This window comes from Schistocerca serialis, chromosome 3, assembly GCF_023864345.2.
Source record: "Schistocerca serialis cubense isolate TAMUIC-IGC-003099 chromosome 3, iqSchSeri2.2, whole genome shotgun sequence".
NCBI classification, from domain to species: Eukaryota; Metazoa; Arthropoda; class Insecta; order Orthoptera; family Acrididae; genus Schistocerca; species Schistocerca serialis.
In genome coordinates this window covers 135,817,021-135,839,876 of record NC_064640.1, presented here as the reverse complement: position 1 = coordinate 135,839,876, position 22,856 = coordinate 135,817,021, and the positions used below count along the sequence as shown (strand labels likewise).

General features: G+C 44.2%; 1 protein-coding gene across 1 annotated transcript in view; it reads left to right on the top strand.

Moving 5' to 3' along the window:
- The window catches only part of LOC126469838 (PI-PLC X domain-containing protein 1-like), a 92,252-nt gene that overhangs the window by 7,472 nt on the left and 61,924 nt on the right, over positions 1 to 22,856 (top strand). Inside the window, exons 2-3 of the mRNA XM_050097133.1 lie at positions 9,794 to 9,964; positions 16,638 to 16,869. Coding sequence (XP_049953090.1) covers positions 9,794 to 9,964; positions 16,638 to 16,869 — 403 coding nt within the window. The remainder of the gene's footprint in view (positions 1 to 9,793; positions 9,965 to 16,637; positions 16,870 to 22,856) is intronic.

Sequence of the window (22,856 nt, the reverse complement as noted above, 5' to 3'; positions counted from 1 at the left end):
GACGCAGCGACATCAGGGGTTCCATGTGATTCCAAGGCCACCGAAGTAGGCATAGGTCTCACCACAGTTGCCCCAACGCCACTACGAGCCGACGCCTGCGCCTCGAGCTCGATGAGCCTAACAGACAAAGCCTCCACCTGCCCCCGAAGAGTGGCCAATTCTCCTTGCGTCCGCTCACAACAACCACAGTCCCTACACATGACTATGTTTACCCTACTCTATACGGTGACAAATTCCCAAGATAATCTTCTGATGAGCTACTCTGATAATCAAGAAACACTCACTGAAATACGAGACGCGAAAACTACGCTAGGTTTTCCCAGAAAAACTATTTAAAAGCTAAGCGCAGCAAATAAGTACAAAAACGCTTTATACAAACAGTACTCGCTGCTGCTGGTGCTCTCGCTCTGGCTGTCACAAGACAACTGCTGATTCAAGTGAGTAGTGGCTAACGGCCGCGAAACAAACAAAATACGGTTTTAGGGCGCTTTCTGTTCTAAACGATCAAGAAAACACTAAGAAATCTAACACGAAAACTACGTAAAGTTTTATCAAGAACTGTTAGTTACTATGCAGAGCAGATAAACACAAATAGAATCCCTTCCTTAGTGGAAGGTCGTAAACAAAATGCAAAATAAACGCTTTATACAAACAGTACTCGCTGCTGCTGGTGCTCTCGCTCTGGCTGTCACAAGACAACTGTCCAAAAACAGTTACACTTGCAGACACCTGCCACGCAAGTCGTGAACTAGAAAGGCTTGTAGCGGACCAGAGTTGACGGAAGTAAAAATATGATATTGGCCTGCTCAGATGTATCTGCTCGCTTAGTAGAATTGCCAATAACGAAAGGATCGCGGGTTCGTAACATTCATTTTAAAAGTCTGTAAGTCCTTCGATTTTGTAGTGCCCTGTGGTTTCTCATGATGATCATATTGTATGATATAAATAATATTCATACATATCTTATACCCGCCCGACTGCTAACGCTGGCTGCCTTGTACAGAAAATCCTTGGATACTTGAAGAATAATAGGTGAAGATTAAGTAAAGTACATAAAGTGTTGACCTGCAAAATATATGAAACTAGGAGAGATTAGGAACCACAATTCTTTGTTTGCTCGACTACGAAATTGATTACTTGTCTACTGTGTTTTTTGGTTCAACAAAAGTAAATGAGAAATTCGTCATGACGTTAATCATCTATTGGGCAGAATAAAAATAGCTAAATCACTACGAAAATTATCCTAAACCTATTAAATGCTGGCAACAATGTGAACTATGGAAGTAATAGAGCCCAGTACGTTTTACTGACCTTCGAATGTTCAACAGAAACGAAAGGAAGATCGCATGTGTCCAAAGGCAGCGAAATAGGACCGTTAATAGTCTCAGTACATATAAATGTTTTATCTGGTAGGATATACAGAACAAGTATCGTGGTTGGATGATCATAATAAATGAAAAAAATGGCTCTGAGCACTATGGGACTTAACATCTGTGGTCATCAGTCCCCTAGAACTTAGAACTACTTAAACCTAACTAACCTAAGGACATCACACACATCCATGCCCGAGGCAGGATTCAAACCTGCGACCGTAGCGGACACGCGGTTCCAGACTGAAGGGCCTAGAACCGCACGGCCACACCGGCCGGCTAATAAATGAAGATTAGGTTTAAATGTCCCGTCGATGTGAAAGTCATTAGAGACGGAGAAAATAGTCGGAATATTTCGAGGATGGGGGAGAAATTCAGCCATGTCCTTTACAAGGAACATACTGGCATTTGCCTGGAGCAATTTAGGAAAATCACAGAAAACCTAAATCTGGATGGCCAGACGCGGATTTGAACCGTTGTCCTTTCGAATGCGAGTCCAGCGTGCAACCCATTGCACCACCTCGCTCGGTGATGATCATAAGGAAACGTAGAAAAGCTTGCATAAATTTCCACAATGTGTAATGAATGGCTGCTCTCCACAAATAGGGGTAAATGTATGAGTATCTTCTTTTGCTTCTTCTTTTTCTTGTGCCTTTGAAACACATTGGCGCAGGGTCTGCATGGCTGCTAACGGATTTGGCATTGTTAGTTTAAGGCGTGGCCAGATGACAGCTGTCTGCGAGTAGTGTTATTCGTGTGACAGTGAGCGAAAGTTTTCGAAATGTGAGCGAATGGTGTAACTGAGGCTGGTCTCGGGTACCAGCCGGGTATTCACGTAGTGGAATGTGGGAAACCGCCTAAAAACCAAACCCAGGTTGGCCGGCACGCCGAACCTCGTCGTTAATCGGCCGCGCGGATCCGATCCGACGCTGGCGCTTTTACACGGATGGCTACTATGGCGGGAGGTTAAATGTAAGAGTACGTCCATAATAAAGATAAATAACCCAATAATGCCCGATTACTAGATTAGTGGTAAACATCTTGGACAAGTCACAGCGTTTAAATATACAGGGATTATACTAAGAAGCAATATGAAGTCGGAGAAACATGTAAAATATAAGTAGAGGTGATGAATAGAAGATTTTGATATCTGGAAGGGTTTTGGAAATGTGGTGTGCACTTATAGAGGAACTCGTATACGATCGTAAGTACGACTAATTCCAGAGAATTGTAGCACTTGCGTTTTACGTGTGGCACAAGACATCGAAAGAATTGAGAGTCGTGCTGCAAGGATCGTAGCAGGTCGATATAGCACATATGAAAGTACTTGAATGGGAATCTCAGGAAGAAATGCGATGTTGCTCTGGTGAAACTTAGTTAGGTAAATTTAGAGGATCTTTATTAGATGAGGGCTGATCGACAATTTAATGTCATCATAGTAATTCTCACGCAAGGATCACCCTCTATGGACAGAGTTATGAAGCAATTAAGACAAAACGTTCTAAATGCTATATTTGTGTTACTTGAAGTTCACAATAAACCTATACCGATAAAAATACAGTAAATCTAGTTTATATGCTATATTTTGTAGCGTCACGTATTTGTTACGTTAGGCATCTTAAAGCCGGCAGGAAAATTATATTTTGGCGTGTGAATAATGACATATATACTTTTCTGACATATGGAAATATTTAACAATTTGAAACTTTTGACCCCCATAGCTTTTACTGTTTATGAAAGTACAGAGAACAGTTCGCTTTTACCTCTGTACACAAATTAACATTGCACGTCTGGAAGATAATTGATGGAATCCTTTGCAGTTTTGGCATCTTTCACCTACCTCTACTGGCAGACATAACTGGCCAATGTCCAATATTGTCCTGAAGAACAACCTTTTGCGGAACAGGCTTTGATGCATGCCCTACCCTATAGTATTTTGTATATTCAATATCTCCACTTCTCCCACTTACACCCTTGTTCATTTTGCACAGGGCATCAGCTACTTCGGCTTTGAACTGGCGAAGTGGCCTCTGCTTATTTTTAGGTATACCAAGAGAGTCACAGTCTCTCCTATGCAGTAGCCGTGGATGTACTGCCATCATATAAATTCTGTATAATACAATTAGTGAATCTAAAAGATCCACACCTCCCATAAACTCATTGTAGGGAAGAATAATTGATGGACAGTCAAATTCAGGACTTTCTTTGGTCTTATTATCCCGTCGGTTCACATTACTTAGTGGTACTGCTAGAGGAAAGACTCATGCAACAGTCATCTCTCTCTCCGCCAGCCTCACGAGCGATAACACTTCTCTACTTTCCATAAAATACTGCAGGATATACTACCTAAAAAATACTATATTACCTAAGTTGACAAATTTGTAACGTTTAAAAATACGCTCATAAATTCTAGGAATAATGTCCCACAATAATTTTTTTACCTATTTATACCTCGAAATTACCTCCGTCACGTAATATTTATTTAAAGTTGATAACCTATGTTTTTCAAGATCAGTAATAACAAATATCAACAGGTGAAATACACGCGTCCAAGTTACACATAACTCCCAAGATGCAACTGTTCAAGTAGTTGAAGAAATTCTCACAGTGCAGCGTAACTTCTCATACTTTCAGTCTGAAGCATTACGAATCTGCCACGCACGGCGACTCCGGGAAAATGCTTCTCCCTATCCAAATTGAACAATCTATGGTAAGCGTTACAAATTTGTCGAGCTCGTGCATAGAGGGATAATATAAGCAAGATTAAGGCACGTAAAAAGGAGGCGTTTAGACAGTCGGCTTTCCTTCGCTCAATACGGTAAGGCAATGGGACAGAAAATCGCCTTTTTACGATGTAATTTCCATCATGCACTGTATAGTGAATTGCGGAATATAGAAGGTATTTCAAAGTCTTTGCATCAAACGTCCAGGGGTGATAGATCACATCACAGGGAACAACTTTTGCTGGAGACAAAATGTTTGCTGACGGCTCTGTGAGAGGCGCCAGGGCTTAGGCGCTACGTGGCGTGCGTTTGCAATGCGTGTTGCCTATAATCAAGTCTTCTGCACCTCGTGAAAGGGCGTAGGCCGAGCAAAGTTAAAAGTTAAACACACAAAAGGATTACAGACATTGGGTGCAGCGTGCACTGGCTGAAATCGATGGACAAAGTTGAAAATTTGTTCAAATGGTTCAAATGGCTCTAAGCACTACGGGACTTAACATCTAAGGTCATCAGACCCCTAGACTTTGAGCTGCTTAAACCTAACCAACCGAAGGACATCATAAACATCCATGCCCGAGGCAGGATTCGAACCTGCGACCGTAGCAGCAGCGCGGTTCCGGACTGAAACCCCTAAACCACTCGGCCACAGTGGCCGGCTGAAAATTTGTGCTGGACCGGGTTTGAAACCCGGGTCTCCTACTTACTAGATAGATGCTCTTACCACTAAGCCATTTGGACACACGTGTCATCACAACTGCGCGGACCGCCCTAGCACGCCCACGTCAGACCCAAATTTTCAATACATCCACACACAACTAATGTAGTGCCCCTTGCCCATTAACCTCATTACTCGCGACATTTCGCCGACTGCCGTAAGAGTTCGAGTCTGGCGTGCATCTCCAGTGAAGAGATCACTGGCCGTCTCGCCTTAATATACATACACTCCTGGAAATGGAAAAAAGAACACATTGACACCGGTGTGTCAGACCCACCATACTTGCTCCGGACACTGCGAGAGGGCTGTACAAGCAATGATCACACGCACGGCACAGCGGACACACCAAGAACCGCGGTGTTGGCCGTCGAATGGCGCTAGCTGCGCAGCATTTGTGCACCGCCGCCGTCAGTGTCAGCCAGTTTGCCGTGGCATACGGAGCTCCATCGCAGTCTTTAACACTGGTAGCATGCCGCGACAGCGTGGACGGAACCGTATGTGCAGTTGACAGACTTTGAGCGAGGGCGTATAGTGGGCATGCGGGAGGCCGGGTGGACGTACCGCCGAATTGCTCAACACGTGGGTCGTGAGGTCTCCACAGTACATCGATGTTGTCGCCAGTGGTCGGCGGAAGGTGCACGTGCCCGTCGACCTGGGACCGGACCGCAGCGACGCACGGATGCACGCCAAGACCGTAGGATCCTACGCAGTGCCGTAGGGGACCGCACCGCCACTTCCCAGCAAATTAGGGACACTGTTGCTCCTGGGGTATCGGCGAGGACCATTCGCAACCGTCTCCATGAAGCTGGGCTACGGTCCCGCACGCCGTTAGGCCGTCTTCCGCTCACGCCCCAACATCGTGCAGCCCGCCTCCAGTGGTGTCGCGACAGGCGTGAATGGAGGGACGAATGGAGACGTGTCGTCTTCAGCGATGAGAGTCGCTTCTGCCTTGGTGCCGATGATGGTCGTATGCGTGTTTGGCGCCGTGCAGGTGAGCGCCACAATCAGGACTGCATACGACCGAGGCACACAGGGCCAACACCCGGCATCATGGTGTGGGGAGCGATCTCCTACACTGGCCGTACACCACTGGTGATCGTCGAGGGGACACTGAATAGTGCACGGTACATCCAAACCGTCATCGAACCCATCGTTCTACCATTCCTAGACCGGCAAGGTAACTTGCTGTTCCAACAGGACAATGCACGTCCGCATGTATCCCGTGCCACCCAACGTGCTCTAGAAGGTGTAAGTCAACTACCCTGGCCAGCAAGATCTCCGGATCTGTCCCCCATTGAGCATGTTTGGGACTGGATGAAGCGTCGTCTCACGCGGTCTGCACGTCCAGCACGAACGCTGGTCCAGCTGAGGCGCCAGGTGGAAATGGCATGGCAAGCCGTTCCACAGGACTACATCCAGCATCTCTACGATCGTCTCCATGGGAGAATAGCAGCCTGCATTGCTGCGAGAGGTGGATATACACTGTACTAGTGCCGACATTGTGCATGCTCTGTTGCCTGTGTCTATGTGCCTGTGGTTCTGTCAGTGTGATCATGTGATGTATCTGACCACAGGAATGTGTCAATAAAGTTTCCCCTTCCTGGGACAATGAATTCACGGTGTTCTTATTTCAATTTCCAGGAGTGTATATAAAATTAAAATTATGTACACACATAAAATTAATGTTACTGATTCTCTTCTAAAATATCGTTCTCTACTTGCTCTCATTCTTAAGGTTTTCTTGTTGAAAATCATTCTACCAATTTGTTGGGGTAGGTAGTATGCAGATAAAGCACACTTGGTATGCAGACACCGCTAGTTCGGTGACCTCTTGCAGTCCTAGGGCAGGTGACTTCAATAAAAATACACCTAGCGTCAGCAAACATTTTGTTACTAACAGAATAGTTCCTTATGAGGTGTTCTGTCACTCCTAGACGTTTGATTCAAAGGCTTTGAAACAACCTGTATATGTTGATCTGCACTCTCGTCTGATTAGCTGCTAAACAGACTTTTGCGTCCTGCGTTAGAAACTTTAATCACCGGTTTGCGTACTATGTTACGCTAACACAAAATATTAAAGCCATTATTATTCTGTTTCTAAGAAAAGATCACCATCTTACCCTTGCCAAACACGAATTGTGTCTGATATTTACCCATCTTTCCAAACTTTAATAGGGCATTATTTGCTCAAAGGCTGGTGAATATCCACATTGGCATACTTCAATTGAAGACAGTATCCTCTTGCCATCCGACGATTTATGATTAAAGTAACTCTGATAATTACATGGGATACTAGATTTTGGTTCTGGTCGAGACATTTCAGCGTAAATCCCTCCTTATCAGTATCACTCCAAGCCCCCCCTCCCACCTGGAGGATATTATGAGCTGAAGGTATTGACTTAAATATCTGCAATCAGTAAAGAAAGGTGAAACTTCCTGGCAGATTAAAACTGTGTGCAGGACCGAGACTCGAACTCGCAGGAGAGCTTCTGTGAAGTTTGGAAGGTAGGAGACGAGGTACTGACGGAAATAAAGCTGTGAGAAGGGGGCATGAGTCGTGCTTGGGTAGCTTAGATGGTGCCGGCACGGTAGCTCAGCGTGTTCGGTCAGAGAGCTGGTTGCTCTCTGCAATTAAAAAAAAAACTGAGTGAAGAGATAAACAACGAACTTCAACGGATGTCATGTGACGTCCACTACGGAAAAAAAAAAATTGGTAGAGCACTTACCCGTGAAAGGCAAAGGCCTCGAGTTCGAGTTTCGGTCCGGCACACCGTTTTAATTTGCCAGGAAGTTTCATATCAGCGCACACCCCGCTGCAGAGTGAAAATTTTGTTCTGAATAAGGAAAGGTCTTTATTTTGCCGTTAATACCCAGTAATTATTGTTACTGTTGTGATGTCCAGTCCAAAGACTGGTTTGTTACGGCTCTTCATGGTCGACCGTTATGTATAAGTCTCTTCATCTCTATGTAACTACTGAAATCTACGTCCATTTGAACCAGCTTTCTATATTCATGTCTAAGTCTCCCTCTCCAATTTTAACCCCCGCCCCCTCAAACCCCTCTCCCTTGTCAAATTAACCCCTACCCCCCTCAAACTTCTCTCCATTATCAGATTGACTGTTCTTTGGTGCATCAAACTGAGTCCTATCAAACTTTCCCTTCATTGGCCACTACCTGCAAAATGGTATTTGCCAAGTTTCTGCTGCATTCTTGCCCAAATAAGATTCTGCTCCTAATCTAATGTCCTCGATAACAACAAGCCTTTAAGCTATAAACTTCCTTCATCATTTTATTTAGCACACTTTCTTGGAAGGTTCCAGATGATTGGAAAAGAGCACAGGTAGTCCCAGTCTTCAAGAAGGGTCGTCGAACAGATGCGCAAGACTATAGACCTATATCTCTGACGTAGATCTGTTGTAGAATTTTAGAACATGTTTTTTGCTAGCGTATCATGTCGTTTCTGGAAACCCAGAATCTACTCTGTAGGAATCAACTTGGATTCCTGAAACAGCGATCGTGTGAGACCCAACTCGCTTTATTTGTTCATGAGACTCAGAAAATATTAGATACAGGCTCCCAGGTAGATGCTATTTTCCTTGACTTCCGGAAGGCGTTCGATACAGTTTTGCACTGGCGCCTGATAAACAAAGTAAGAGCCTACGGAATATCAGACCAGCTGTGTGGCTGGATTGAAGAGTTTTTAGCGAACAGGACACAGCATGTTGTTCTCAATGGAGAAACGTCTACTGACGTTAAAGTAACCTCTGACGTACCACAGGGGAGTGTTATGGGACCATTGCTTTTCACAATATATATAAATGACCTAGTAGATAGTGTCGGAAGTTCCATACGGCTTTTCGCAAATGATGCTGAAGTATACAGAGAAGTTGGAGCATTAGAAAATTGTAGCGAAATGCAGGAAGATCTGCAGCGGATAGGCACTTGGTGCAGGGAGTGTCAACTGACCCTTAACATAGACAAATGTAATGTATTGCGAATACATAGAAAGAAGGATCCTTTATTGTATGATAGCGGAACACACACTGGTAGAATTTACTTCCGTAAAATATCTGGGAGTATGCGTGCGGAACGATTTGAGGTAAAATGATCATATAAAATTAATTGTTGGTAAGGTGGGTACCAGGTTGAGATTCATTGGGAGAGTCCTTAGAAAATGTAGTCCATAAACAAAGGAGGTGGATTACAAAACACTCGTTCGACCTATACTCGAGTATTGGTCATCAGTGTGGGATCCGTGTCAGATAGGGTTGACGGAGGAGATAGAGAAGATCCAAAGAAGAGTGGCGCGTTTCGCCACAGGGTTATTTGGTAAGCGTGATAGCGTTACGGAGATGTTTAGTAAACTCAAGTGGCAGACTCTGCAAGGCCGGCCGCGGTGGTCTAGCGGTTCTAGGCGCTCTGTCCGGAACCGCGCGACTGCTACGGTCGCAGGTTCGAATCATGCCTAGGGCATGGATGTGTGTGTTGTCTTTAGGTTAGTTAGGTTTAAGTAGTTCTAAGTTCTAGGGGACTGATGACCACAGATGTTAAGTCCCATAGTGCTCAGAGCCATTTGAACCATTTTAGACTCTGCAAGAGAGGCGCTCTGCATCGCGGTGTAGCTTGCTGTCCAGGTTTCGAGAGGGTGCATTTCTGGATGAGGTATCGAATATATTGCTTCCCACTACTTACACCTCCCGAGGAGATCACGAATGTAAAATTAGAGAGATTCGAGAGCGCACGGAGGCTTTCCGGCAATCGTTCTTTCCGCGAACCATACGCGACTGGAACAGGAAAGGGAGGTAATGACAATGGCACGTTAAGTGCCCTCCGCCACACACCGTTGGGTGGCTTGCGGGATATAAATGTAGATGTAGGTGTAGAACTCTTAAACAAATTTCAGCGTGTTCATTCTCCTCTCGCGCAGCATTTTATGTTGATATGATAATTCGAATGAAAGTCTGAATGTTTTTCGATCTTTTCAGGCGGTTCTGAGCACTCTAACGTGGCGCTGACCGTATCATCGCTGAAGACACCGCTTGATGGGGAGGGTCCGAATGTAATTCAGCGCCAGCTGGAGATGGTCTGGGAGCCTATGCCGGACGCTGAATGGCTGGGACTCTTCACCGTCTCTCCGCCGCAGAAGGCCAGCGAAGGTATCACTCCACCACTACTAGCTGACACTGACACACAAACACACATACACACACACACACACACACACACAGCGTCAGCAGCAACACGTGTCGGGAGTTACCTCGAGTTTCCCTTTTCGTTGTCATATCGTAATGAATGTTTCTAACAAGGGAACCTCCCCATCGCACCCCCCTCAGATTTAGTTATAAGTTGGCACAGCGGATAGGCCTTGAAAAACTGAACACAGATCAATCGAGAAAACAGGAAGAAGTTGTGTGGAACTATGAAAAAAATAAGCAAAATATACAAACTGAGTAGTCCATACAGGCAACATCAAGGTGAGTCTCCCTTCAGGAGCGCCGTGGTCCCGTGGTTAGCGTGAGCAGCTGCGGAATGCGAGGTGCTTGGTTCAAGTCTTCCCTCGAGTGAAAAGTTTACTTTCCTTATTTTCGCAAAGTTATGATCTGTCCGTTCGTTCATTGACGCCTCTGTTAACTGTAATAAGTTTAGTGTCTGTTTTTTGCGACCGCACCGCAAAACCGTGCGATTAGTAGACGAAAGAACGTGCCTCGCCAATGGGAACCGAAAACATTTGATCGCAAGGTCATAGGTCAACCGATTCCTCCACAGGAAAACACGTCTGATATTGTTTATACGACACTGGCATGTGCGTCACATGACAGGATCATATTGTCGACCCACTTAACTTGTACACTTGGCGAATGGGTAAAAAGATTCTTCTACCTTGCCCGATTTAGGTTTTCTTGTGGATGTGATAATCACTCCCAAAAAAGTGGTCGCATCGGACGGACGGGCGGACAGATAATAATTGTCTGAAAATAAAAAATTAGCCTTTTTCACTCGAGGGAAGACTTGAACCAAGGACCTTTCGTTCCCAGCTGCTCACGCTAAACACGAGAACACGGCGCTCCTGATCTCACACTCTCCTTGATGTTGCCTATCTTGCACATGGACTACTCAGTTTGTATATTTTGCTTATTTTTTTCGTAGTTCCACACAACTTCTTCCTGTTTTCTCGATTGATCTGTGTCCAGTTTTTCAAGGCCTATCCACTGTGCCAACTTATAAGTAAATCTGAGGGGGGTGCGATGGGGAGGTTCACTTGTAAGTACCTGTTCCTTGACATTATCCATACTCTCGTAGACGAACAGCGTGAGAAAATGATATTGCTTGCATATCACAAATCGCCAAATTTCCTCCTCTTGACATTACAGTATCACAACGAAAGTACGTACTTGACAGGAAAAGATTTATCTGAGTCCTGATTGACGACTTTGTCTCGACGTGGTGCTATTTTTCTATAAAAAATTAGTATTTTAGAGACATAAACTTTCTGCGAACGCCCTGCAATGAGTCTTGCATTGAAAGTGTCACAGTACCTGTATGTAACTACCCGAGCTGCCTTTGTGATGATTACTGGAAACTTAACTTACCTAAACCATCGTTGCTTCAAACTACGCATCATATTCGTCAAATACATTTTTTTCAACCTTCGCCATCATTGTTCAAGCAGTTCGGAGTCAAAAAGAATACTTCAAGGAAAATTTTAAGCGGTAAGTCAGATGCCAGATTTGTTAAAAGCTGTTTCTCAAAACGTAAGGAAACTCTTTGTACTACATTTAGCTATCACATTTTTGTTAGTGACAATCTTACATCCTTTTAATGAAAATCTCGGTGTACAACGTTTACACTCTATTATCTCCTTTGTGACTAGTCTCTTGTTTGAACAAAGGAGTATGTAAAAAACAAAAGTATCCTGAATTAACCCCTAACAGAGACATGATGATGATGTTAAAGTGTAAACTATTTCATCTCTTACGCGGAAATAGTGAGAAACTAAATTTTTTCGTATTAACGCAAATTTAGGAAAACCAAGATTTGTTGAACCATCTTGAGCGACTAGAGGTATGTACGAGACGAAGATACGAACACGCAGCTATTCCCGTCGGAAGCAGCTACCTAGCGTCCGAATCATTCTATCACTCATTACGGAGCGACCCGAAGCTTGAATCTACCTGTATTTCTCAGCTGTTTTTCGAATTTCCGCAGAGACTACATTGCGCATCTGGGGGAATGGAAGGACTGACAGTTGAAAATCGACGTAGGTCCGTGGGACGCACATGGATGGCTCAAAAGGTAGACCGTAGACCTCGACTGACGAAAATTCATATCTCGATCCGTTCCACCACGCAGTTTTCATCCACACCACACTACAGAATCAAACATACGCATTACAACAGAAATATGTTAATAAGCATTGGGTGCGTATCATTTACATCAAACTAGAAGAAAGTTAATATAAACATATATCTGGAACGATTTGCTCTTTGAGCTGTCAGCGAAGGGACATTTTGCAATGTTCTCAAGTGAGAAACTCACAATAAATGCTCAAAACATCCATTTGCTGCTGCGCACTCAAGCTGAAGCACCCACCGGATCAGGGACAGCCTCATCCTTTCAAACAACCCCAGATAGTATTGAACTACACTCCTGGAAATTGAAATAAGAACACCGTGAATTCATTGTCCCAGGAAGGAGAAACTTTATTGACACATTCCTGGGGTCAGATACATCACATGATCACACTGACAGAACCACAGGCACATAGACACAGGCAACAGAGCATGCACAATGTCGGCACTAGTACAGTGTTTATCCACCTTTCGCAGCAATGCAGGCTGCTATTCTCCCATGGAGACGATCGTAGAGATGCTGGATGTAGTCCTGTGGAACGGCTTGCCTTGCCATTTACACCTGGCGCCTCAGTTGGACCAGCGTTCGTGCTGGACGTGCAGACCGCGTGAGACGACGCTTCATCCAGTCCCAAACATGCTCAATGGGGGACAGATCCGGAGATCTTGCTGGCCAGGGTAGTTGACTTACACCTTCTAGAGCACGTTGGGTGGCACGGGATACATGCGGACGTGCATTGTCCTGTTGGAACAGCAAGTTCCCTTGCCGGTCTAGGAATGGTAGAACGATGGGTTCGATGACGGTTTGGATGTACCGTGCACTATTCAGTGTCCCCTCGACGATCACCAGTGGTGTACGGCCAGTGTAGGAGATCGCTCCCCACACATGATGCCGGGTGTTGGCCCTGTGTGCCTCGGTCGTATGCAGTCCTGATTGTGGCGCTCACCTGCACGGCGCCAAACACGCATACGACCATCATTGGCACCAAGGCAGAAGCGACTCTCATCGCTGAAGACGACACGTCTCCATTCGTCCCTCCATTCACGCCTGTCGCGACACCACTGGAGGCGGGCTGCACGATGTTGGGGCGTGAGCGGAAGACGGCCTAACGGTGTGCGGGACCGTAGCCCAGCTTCATGGAGACGGTTGCGAATGGTCCTCGCCGATACCCCAGGAGCAACAGTGTCCCTAATTTGCTGGGAAGTGGCGGTGCGGTCCCCTACGGCACTGCGTAGGATCCTACGGTCTTGGCGCGCATCCGTGCGTCGCTGCGGTCCGGTCCCAGGTCGACGGGCACGTGCACCTTCCGCCGACCACTGGCGACAACATCGATGTACTGTGGAGACCTCACGCCCCACGTGTTGAGCAATTCGGCGGTACGTCCACCCGGCCTCCCGCATGCCCACTATACGCCCTCGCTCAAAGTCCGTCAACTGCACATACGGTTCACGTCCACGCTGTCGCGGCATGCTACCAGTGTTAAAGACTGCGATGGAGCTCCGTATGCCACGGTAAACTGGCTGACACTGACGGCGGCGGTGCACAAATGCTGTGCAGCTAGCGCCATTCGACGGTCAACACCGCGGTTCCTGGTGTGTCCGCTGTGCCGTGCGTGTGATCATTGCTTGTACAGCCCTCTCGCAGTGTCCGGAGCAAGTATGGTGGGTCCGACACACCGGTGACAATGTGTTCTTTTTTCCATTTCCAGGAGTGTATTTTGCAGACTCCCGTCATAAACTGATGAAGCGTCTGAACATTAGGTACAACTGTTACATAAACCAGTTTTACGTGGCTTCATAGATAATATTGCCAAGGACTGCTGTTGGGAAGGACTGCAGTTGGGTGAACGTGCAGGTCATGGAAGAGCTCTTATCCATCCGTCGTGGTAGATATCGTCCAGAGAATCTCGAACTATGTGACTGAAATATGCTGGAGTCCCAACATGCATAAACGACATGCTTCTACATGTTTCCAGGAGCACATCCTGTGCCAGGTCTGTAAGAGAGTCTATGGGCCTATCAGACAATCATCTGCATTTCCAGTGCACAGGTTAATCTTGAAATTGCTACTGATGTTTTACTTAAACCGTGCCGTGAAGATTTTCACCTGACGCTAAATACTATGTGAATGCGCTCGCATGTGAAAGCAAGTAGAGGACATTTTACGTTGTTGGGAATTTCTGGTTTGAGAATGTTGTGAAATATGCTTTCACCGATAATTCGAAATTGAGGAATTTTCAAATGTACAGGGTTATTACAAATGATTGAAGCGATTTCACAGCTCTACAATAACTTTATTATTTGAGATATTTTCGCAATGCTTTGCACACACATACAAAAACTCAAAAAGTTTTTTTAGGCATTCACAAATGTTCGATATGTGCCCCTTTAGTGATTCGGCAGACATCAAGCCGATAATCAAGTTCCTCCCACACTCGGCGCAGCATCTCCCCATCAATGAGTTCGAAAGCATCGTTGATGCGAACTCGCAGTTCTGGCATGTTTCTTGGTAGAGGAGGTGTAAACACTGAATCTTTCACATAACCCCACAGAAAGAAATCGCATGGGGTTAAGTCGGGAGAGCGTGGAGGCCATGACATGAATTGTTGATCATGATCTCCACCACGACCGATCCATCGGTTTTCCAATCTCCTGTTTAAGAAATGCTTCTGCTTTAGCCTTTTCCGTAAGATTTTCCAAACTGTCGGCTGTGGTACGTTTAGCTCCCTGCTTGCTCTATTCGTCGACTTCCACGGCTACGCGTGAAACTTGCCCGCATGCGTTCAACCGTTTCTTCGCTCACTGCAGGCCGACCCGTTGATTTCCCCTTACAGAGGCATCCAGAAGCTTTAAACTGCGCATGCCATCGCCAAATGGAGTTAGCAGTTGGTGGATCTTTGTTGAACTTCGTCCTGAAGTCTCGTTGCACTGTTATGACTGACTGATGTGATTGCATTTCAAGCACGACATACGCTTTCTCGGCTCCTGTCGCCATTTTGTCTCACTGCGCTCTCGAGCGCTCTGGCGGCAGAAACCTGAAGTGCGGCTTCAGCCGAACAAAACTTTATGAGTTTTTCTACGCATTTGTAGTGTGTCGTGACCATATGTCAATGAATGGAGCTACAGTGAATTTATGAAATCGCTTCAATCATTTGTAATAGCCCTGTATATCTTTATTCGCTTTTTTCTTGCTTTGGTGTGAATAATTTGGCCCCAGAGATTATAGAGGTGGTTCTTATACATTCTGTACGTTCTGGGAGTCATACGTTATGCCAGAAGTGCAGTTGTCATTGCAGTCGAGCGTATGATTTACAATTCCAGCGTTAAAGAAGTAGTTTACTTTTTATCGATGGCGCTACAGCTGCTAGCACAATGCAGTGTAGTCACAGAAAACGTCTCCCATCTGACATTTGTTGATTAAAAATATTGTCTCGACAATCAAAATTATTTAGGCAAAATTGTAATGAAAAGAGTGCTGTTGGAAACTAATGCAAGTAAGTTCGTAAATTTTTACTTGCATTGGTAACAATATTTTTCAATTTCATTACGACAGGCCTGCAATTAAAATCGTTTCCATAGATAATATTTTGCAGTATGCCTTTGGAACACACGAAACGGAGCAATAAAGGAAGTGAAAACCTTCTATCATTATAATAATTGTGTCGAATAAGTGATAAATAATGGAAAAGGTGAACTGCTCACTGGTCTTGTAGTCGAATCATTTAACAATGCAGATTTACTTTGTGATTATTAGGTCATTTACTTTTCCTTCGAATTTTATATGTACGCATTTGAGTACGGGTTCATCCGTTAAACTCTCAATTGTGGACGAATTGGGTGAAGAAGGTTGGTCATCGTATATGACGAAGTTGGACAAGTAGCTATATATAAGAATTAAGAAAAAATAAAAAGAATAAATCGTGTAGAGCATATTTAGAGTATTGAATGTGTTGTAGCTAAGACTTATTTTAGACACATAAAATGGCTTGTTTTCAGAAAGCAGTAAATAATGAAGCTCCAGAAGGTTGGGTAATTTATTTTGTTCTGTGGCTGTTACACCATACGTGAATGCCAAGGACATTTTTACAACTGAAGAAGTAAAAGTGTAGCGTCACAGAAACGAATGCGTCCATCTTATTTCAGAAATGAGTTCTGCGAATATTACTCTTATTTACATGTTAAGAACTCTTACCGTCTTGCCCTATTGACTATTACTGTCAGTAAAAACCACAAATAAATCTCAGTATCATGCTTTTACTCTTCATAGTAACAAATAAAATGTAATATCGTGGAATAATATCATGCTTCAAGCTCGCATTACAAGTAAGCTGCTTTCGAATGTTCAATGTCGCCATAGAAGTGAAGGGAGTCCAGAAGAAAACAAACATACACAATGAATTTTTGTTTCAAAGCCTCATAACAAGCGAAATATGAAACAGAATGTGACTAAATTTCACTTTTGTCAATTATGCAATTTCAGGACCAGCACCACTCGTTCGCATTAATCCTTCAGACTACCCAGGCGGCTACTACCGCACGAACGTCAGTCTACCTCGCGACCAGTATCCTAACGGCTGGAAAAAGGGGTCCAAAGAGAAGCCTGTTCCAGGAGATGCTTGCATGCCCTTCTGGATTGCCGCCTACAACAAAAATGATGAATTACTGTACGATAACTGCATTAAAATCCGGCCTACTTGGATGGGCGATCACAGGTAATGTACATAACCTCTCTGTGTGCGTGCATGAGTGACTATCTTTCCCTGTAGTGATGTTTCGAAGCCACTGCGGCTACTTTGAGCGATGCTGTACGGTTTCATGTAATTCTATCCTTGTGTCAACGACAAAGAGATACAATTAAATGATTAATCTCAGAATACAATAGGATGAAGTATGTTACCTATTAATCAGAAATTATTTTGCTTTATGTTAAGCAATAAATCGTTCAGTTGTGTTAGCTTAACTGCAACGTGTACGGAAGTTAAATATTATTGTGCATCTTATTTGATACAGTAAACCTTCCCGGTACACTGACCATGGAGTATGTGCTACGTTTCGACAAGCACATTCTAACGAAGAGCGAAGAGTCGGTGCATCACAATTCGTTTCCTAGTCATAAGTCGAGGCGAGCACTTAATTCAGTAACGGTCTATGGGACCCATGTGCGTCGGTGGTCCGTTGACCTCTGATGTGTAATGTTACGCCACTTCCAATCAGAGTTGCCATGTTGTGCTGAGGACAAATCCTGTTACAAAAGGTTGTTTGACTACCTGAGTCCTGCCTTTGTTCTGTCACAGTGGATGCGGTAGGATAACCGGCTTGATTTTCACACAGTCTGCTTTCTTCATAGATTTCTTGGTCATTACTATCCTCGGTATCTCTCCTTAGGTACCAAATACCTACCAACATAGCATGTCTGCAATAAAAGGTCTAATCATTCAGCATTTTGGCTGAAGCTATTCGCATAACACTAAATCTATCCCCATCTCCTCTATTTCAGCCATACGAGTGTGTAACAAACTAGCTACTAACCTCCATCGCATCCAGATCTACTGTGCATTAAAGAGGAGATTAAAACTTTCTTCTCCGTGTATTCCAGTTGCCTCCATTACGTACAAAAGGGAATCAGTACCTGTCATATTGTCACTACAACCCATGCTCTCATCATCCATATCTATTGCTGTTTCTTTTTTTTTCGATCTGCTAAACTTTCCCTATTATTTCTCGCTCTTCTTGTGACCGATAAACATCGTCTCCAGAGTCCGCAGCTCGTGGCCTTGCGATAGCGTTCTCGCTTCCGGCGCACGGGGTCCCGGATTCGATTCCCGGCGGGGTCAGGGATTTTGTCTGCCTCGTGATGACTGAGTGTTGTGTGTTCTTCATCATCATTTCATCATCATTGACTCGCAAGTCGCCGAAGTGGCGTCAACTAAAAAGGACTTGCAATACGGCGGCCGAACTTCCCCCGCATGGGGCCTCCCGGCCAACAATGCCATGCGATCATTTCATTTCATTTCATCGTCTCCAGATTCGATTCCTTCTGTATTGCTGATATACATTTCTAAAATATCGCCGGCCGAAGTGGCCGTGCGGTTAAAGGCGCTGCAGTCTGGAACCGCAAGACCGCTACGGTCGCAGGTTCGAATCCTGCCTCGGGCATGGATTTTTGTGATGTCATTAGGTTAGTTAGGTTTAACTAGTTCTAAGTTCTAGGGGACTAATGACCTCAGCAGTTGAGTCCCATAGTGCTCAGAGCCATTTGAACCATTTCTAAAATATCAACTATTCATTACTATCCTACTACCATTACTAATAAGTATTGACCGTTCACTACGCGTCCGCAGCTCGTCGTCTAGTGCCTAGAACTGCTGTCTCTGGTTGATGGGGTCCCGGGTTCGAGTCCCGGCCGGGGTGAGGGTTTTTCTCTGCACGGGGACTGGTTGTTTGTGTTGTCCTCATCATTTCATCATCATCATCATTCGTGACAGTGGCTGGGTTGGACTGTGTAAAAACTGAGACTTTGTACGGGCGCTGATGAACGTGCAGTTGAGCGCCCCATACATCAAACATCAACATCTTTCACTACACGTGTTGCAGTTTTAACCTTCTAAAACTGTGTGATAAGATGCAACAGAGTGTCTGAAAATCGTAATTTTGCCAGGCGAAATAAATGGCTCTGAGCACTATGGGACTTAACTACTGAGGTCATCAGTCCCCTAGAACTTAGAACTACTTAAACCTAACTAACCTAAGGACATCACACACATCCATGCCCGAGGCAGGATTCGAACCTGCGACAGTAGCGGTCACGCGGTTCCAAACTGACGCGCTTAGAACCGCACGCCCACACCGGCCGGCGGCGAAATAAATCCTTAAAAAGAAAAGTAATTAATACTGCTTGATATTAATCGTTTCGGGGCATACAGTATAGTTTAAATGACATGAAGTGAAATGATCGTATGGCATTGCTGGCCGGGGTTGTTCGGCCGCCGTACTGCAAGTCCTTTTTAGCTGACGCCACTTCGGCGACTTGGGAATCAATGATGATGAAATGCACACAACACCCAGTCATCTCGAGGCAGAGAAAATCCCAGACCCCGCCGGGAATCGCAGGAAGCAGAACGCTACCGCAAGACCACGAGCTGCGGACTAGAGTTTAAATAATTGCTCCTGATTATTTACATGCAGTGTAAAGTATGTGGTTATCCACTGATCTTTCGCTCTAACTAGTGTGGATTTTTTCTTGTAAATACATCAAAAGGAGTGTCAACATTTCTAGCAATGTGTTCAAAAATACGCCCAGGCGAAAGGAAATATTTGTTCCTTATTTCAGTGATACTACGACTCAATCGGCCAACAGATACTTTTGTACAAGACTTTTTTATTACGGGAAAGTTCTTGATGAGAACAAAAAAGAAATTTCCATCTAGAAGTGATACAAAGCCACGGACATTTGGCAAGCCAGATACGTTTGAAATGAAAATCGTTTCATTCACTAGATTCCATAATTTTTTCCACTAATGCAGTTTCACTGTCATAGTTTCTATAATAGACCGCTACTGTCGGCCGCTGTATCGAATAACTTATGTAAAGAAGCTGACAACTTTAACAACCTAATTCGTCTCCCTTTAAATATGGAAAAACAGTTTATCAGATAATTCGGCTCAATGCAGGAATTGTAATATCAATCACATTAAAATCTGATCATATTCGAGCTGACGGGTCTGAGAACATCAATGAATAAAATGAAATATCAATTCGTAAAAAAACGGTATTTTTTCAAATGTCTTCGTTTAATTCTTCGTGTTGAGCACCATCTACGTTGTGGCCATGCAGTATGTTGAAGTGTGCAGCGTCCTATATTGAACGGAATTGTTTCAATAATTTGTTAAATTACAACTGGCACCTACATTCCATCGAAATACAGATAAAATTAAAAGATTTTCATGTGGAATACTTAAAAGTAATTTTGTTTTGAACGTATTTGATAGTTTTCGAAGGAGCTTATTCTAAAATCATCACAGACTACGTCACTGTAGCCAGCCGGAGTGGCCGTGCGGTTCTAGGCGCTACAGTCCGGAGACGGGCGACCGCTACGGTCGCCGGTTCGAATCCTGCCTCGGGCATGGATGTTTGTGATGTCCTAAGGTTAGTTAGGTTTAATTAGTTCTACGTTCTAGGCGACTGATGACCTCAGAAGTTAAGTCGCATAGTGCTCAGAGCCATTTGAACCAATTTTTTACATCACTGTACTTCAGAAATTGCATGCAATGTATGTGAAGGAGTGCACAAGTTTTACGTCTGCATTTATAGTCTGAAAATCAGTACAAAGTGATTGAAGAAAGGAACTTTCCAGTGCAACATTATACGGTGTAAATATTCAGGAATTTGCGGCAACATAGATGATTACCAGGTTTCTTGGTATGCAGCCGAATCAATGTTGTTTTCTTCCACTCGCAAAATTGTCGAAATATCATGGAAGAAAATAATAACGCTAGCGCGGCTGACTGCAAACCTAAATAGTTCGAAGTCATATATTATGGCTCCACCAACAAAAAAGAAAGGATTTTTTGTGTAACTGTGAGAGCTATTATTAGTCTAAATTTATCTTCATAGCTGTCTCTTTGGCAGCGCTACGTCGGTAGCTGAACGGGTTTCGCAGATTACGCCGTGAAAACCGATTCTCGGATGTTAAGCGTCTTCCTTAAAGTCTCTACAATTAGACAATATTTTATATTACTGTTACACTCACGTATTGCAAACAAGCCTATGACCGTTTGCTACATATTTCTTCCTACGAAATAGATGCTCCTGTTACCCCAGTCCGAGACCCTTCATCAGTACTTAAGCATAGGCTGTATAAACGTACATATTTTTGTACATAAAAAGTAGTTTCCCAGCATCATACCAATAAAATGAAGCATACCATCTACTTCATCTGCTACTGAGAGTATACCATCGCATGATTTCATATTCTCGTATGTCGTTAAAGCGCGCGTCATTTACGACGGCGGCCGAGTTTAGGCTCGTTCTGCGCATCTGACGTCACAAAACACAGTCAGCCAATGAACAGAGAACGACGTTGCCAGAGCTCGACTGCAGTGCGGAGCATGGACGAGTGCCTTCAGTTTTAGAAACGTTCAGTCATAAATAAAGTAATGGAACAAAAGCAATGTCTTGATAGCAGACTTTCTTTTATAGAAAGTTTGGAAAAAATTCTTTATACCAATTGCTTCATCTTCTATTAATTAATTAAACCAAACAAGCAATAAGCCTCCTAATTCAGGCGATAGCAAGGAAAGGTGTTTGCATCATTCTCACTAACCGCTTTTTGCAGTAAAGAACAGCGGTAATTGTTTATTTCCTATTGTACTTGACGCAGTGTGAGTAATTCATAGTCATACCAATGGTGTTTGTCGGTATTTTGTGTGATGTGTTAAAGTCCTCCGGAAGATCTCTTGACGGACAAGCTGTGTTAGTGTAATGGTTAATGTGTTTGGCTGCCATGTGAAAGGTTGTGATTTCAAACCTTGTTCGGTGCTTAATATTTTCTTTATTTAAAAACAATATCGAAGTGCCTTACTTCATGAATTTTATTCGTTTGAATGTAATTTTTTGAAATTTCTAGTGGCAACTAAAATAGACCATACGGAATGTATACGCTATGGACTTTTACCTCTGCAAACTCTTAAAAATTTCGTGCAATGGTTTACTACATCTAATGCTGCACAATAACTGCGTTGAACATCGAAACAAAATTAAGTCATTTGTGGGAGGAAAGTATCAGTCAAGAAGATGTGCAAAAATCAAATTTTTGGGCTAAATAGTTTTTGTGAAATCGAATGATAAAGTGTGTCAAAGCAGTCGAAACACCATGTGTCTGCACAGGCGAGCAGTGCAGTGATGACAAAATCGCGCACAGCGCGGAATGCGGGGAACACGTCTCTGTAGCACCGAAAGGGTTAATGCGGCCGTGGTGCCTTTACTTCATAAACTGCGCGCTCCCCCCTAAACGTAAGTTTGCGAACTATACTATGGCGCTGCTTCACTTGGCGCGTGCAACTGGCAACGCAGCAATCTCCCGCGTCTGGGCGTGCATGCGCGAATCAACAAGATAAAAGAATTGAACTATAGTTACGCATTTAGATGATTGACTCCAGTTGAGACTAATTAATGCTATAGTCAAAGGCTACCAGCTCCGTACGTCTCGTGGAGGGCACATATTAGCATTTCTCTGTATTGAGAGCCAGTACACTCAGCCCTTGTGAAGCCAGTTGAGGAAATACTTGATTGGGAAGTAGCGGCTCCGGTCACGAAAACTGACAACGTCGGGGAGAGCAGTGAGCTGACCACATGCCCCTCCGTATCCCCATCCCATGACGCCTAAGGGCTGAGGATGACACGGCAGCCAGTCCGTATAGTTGGGCCTTCAAGGCTTGTTTCGATGGTGTTTGTTTGTGTTCTAGTATCCAGTATTTCCACCAGGGAAATATTTTGTCAAGATCTCACTTGATAGGATCAGATTTTTTTCGGGTAACGCTTCTTCGCAGAAAGCCACTTCGTTCGCCAAAATTCTGAGCGCTATGCAAGTATATATTACTAAATTACACTGTCTCATTTTTCTCTTTGTATCTGAAGGTTAATCTCAGGAAATGCTGTAGGATTCTGGTACGTTTTTCAGTAGCAGACAGACTGATTCACG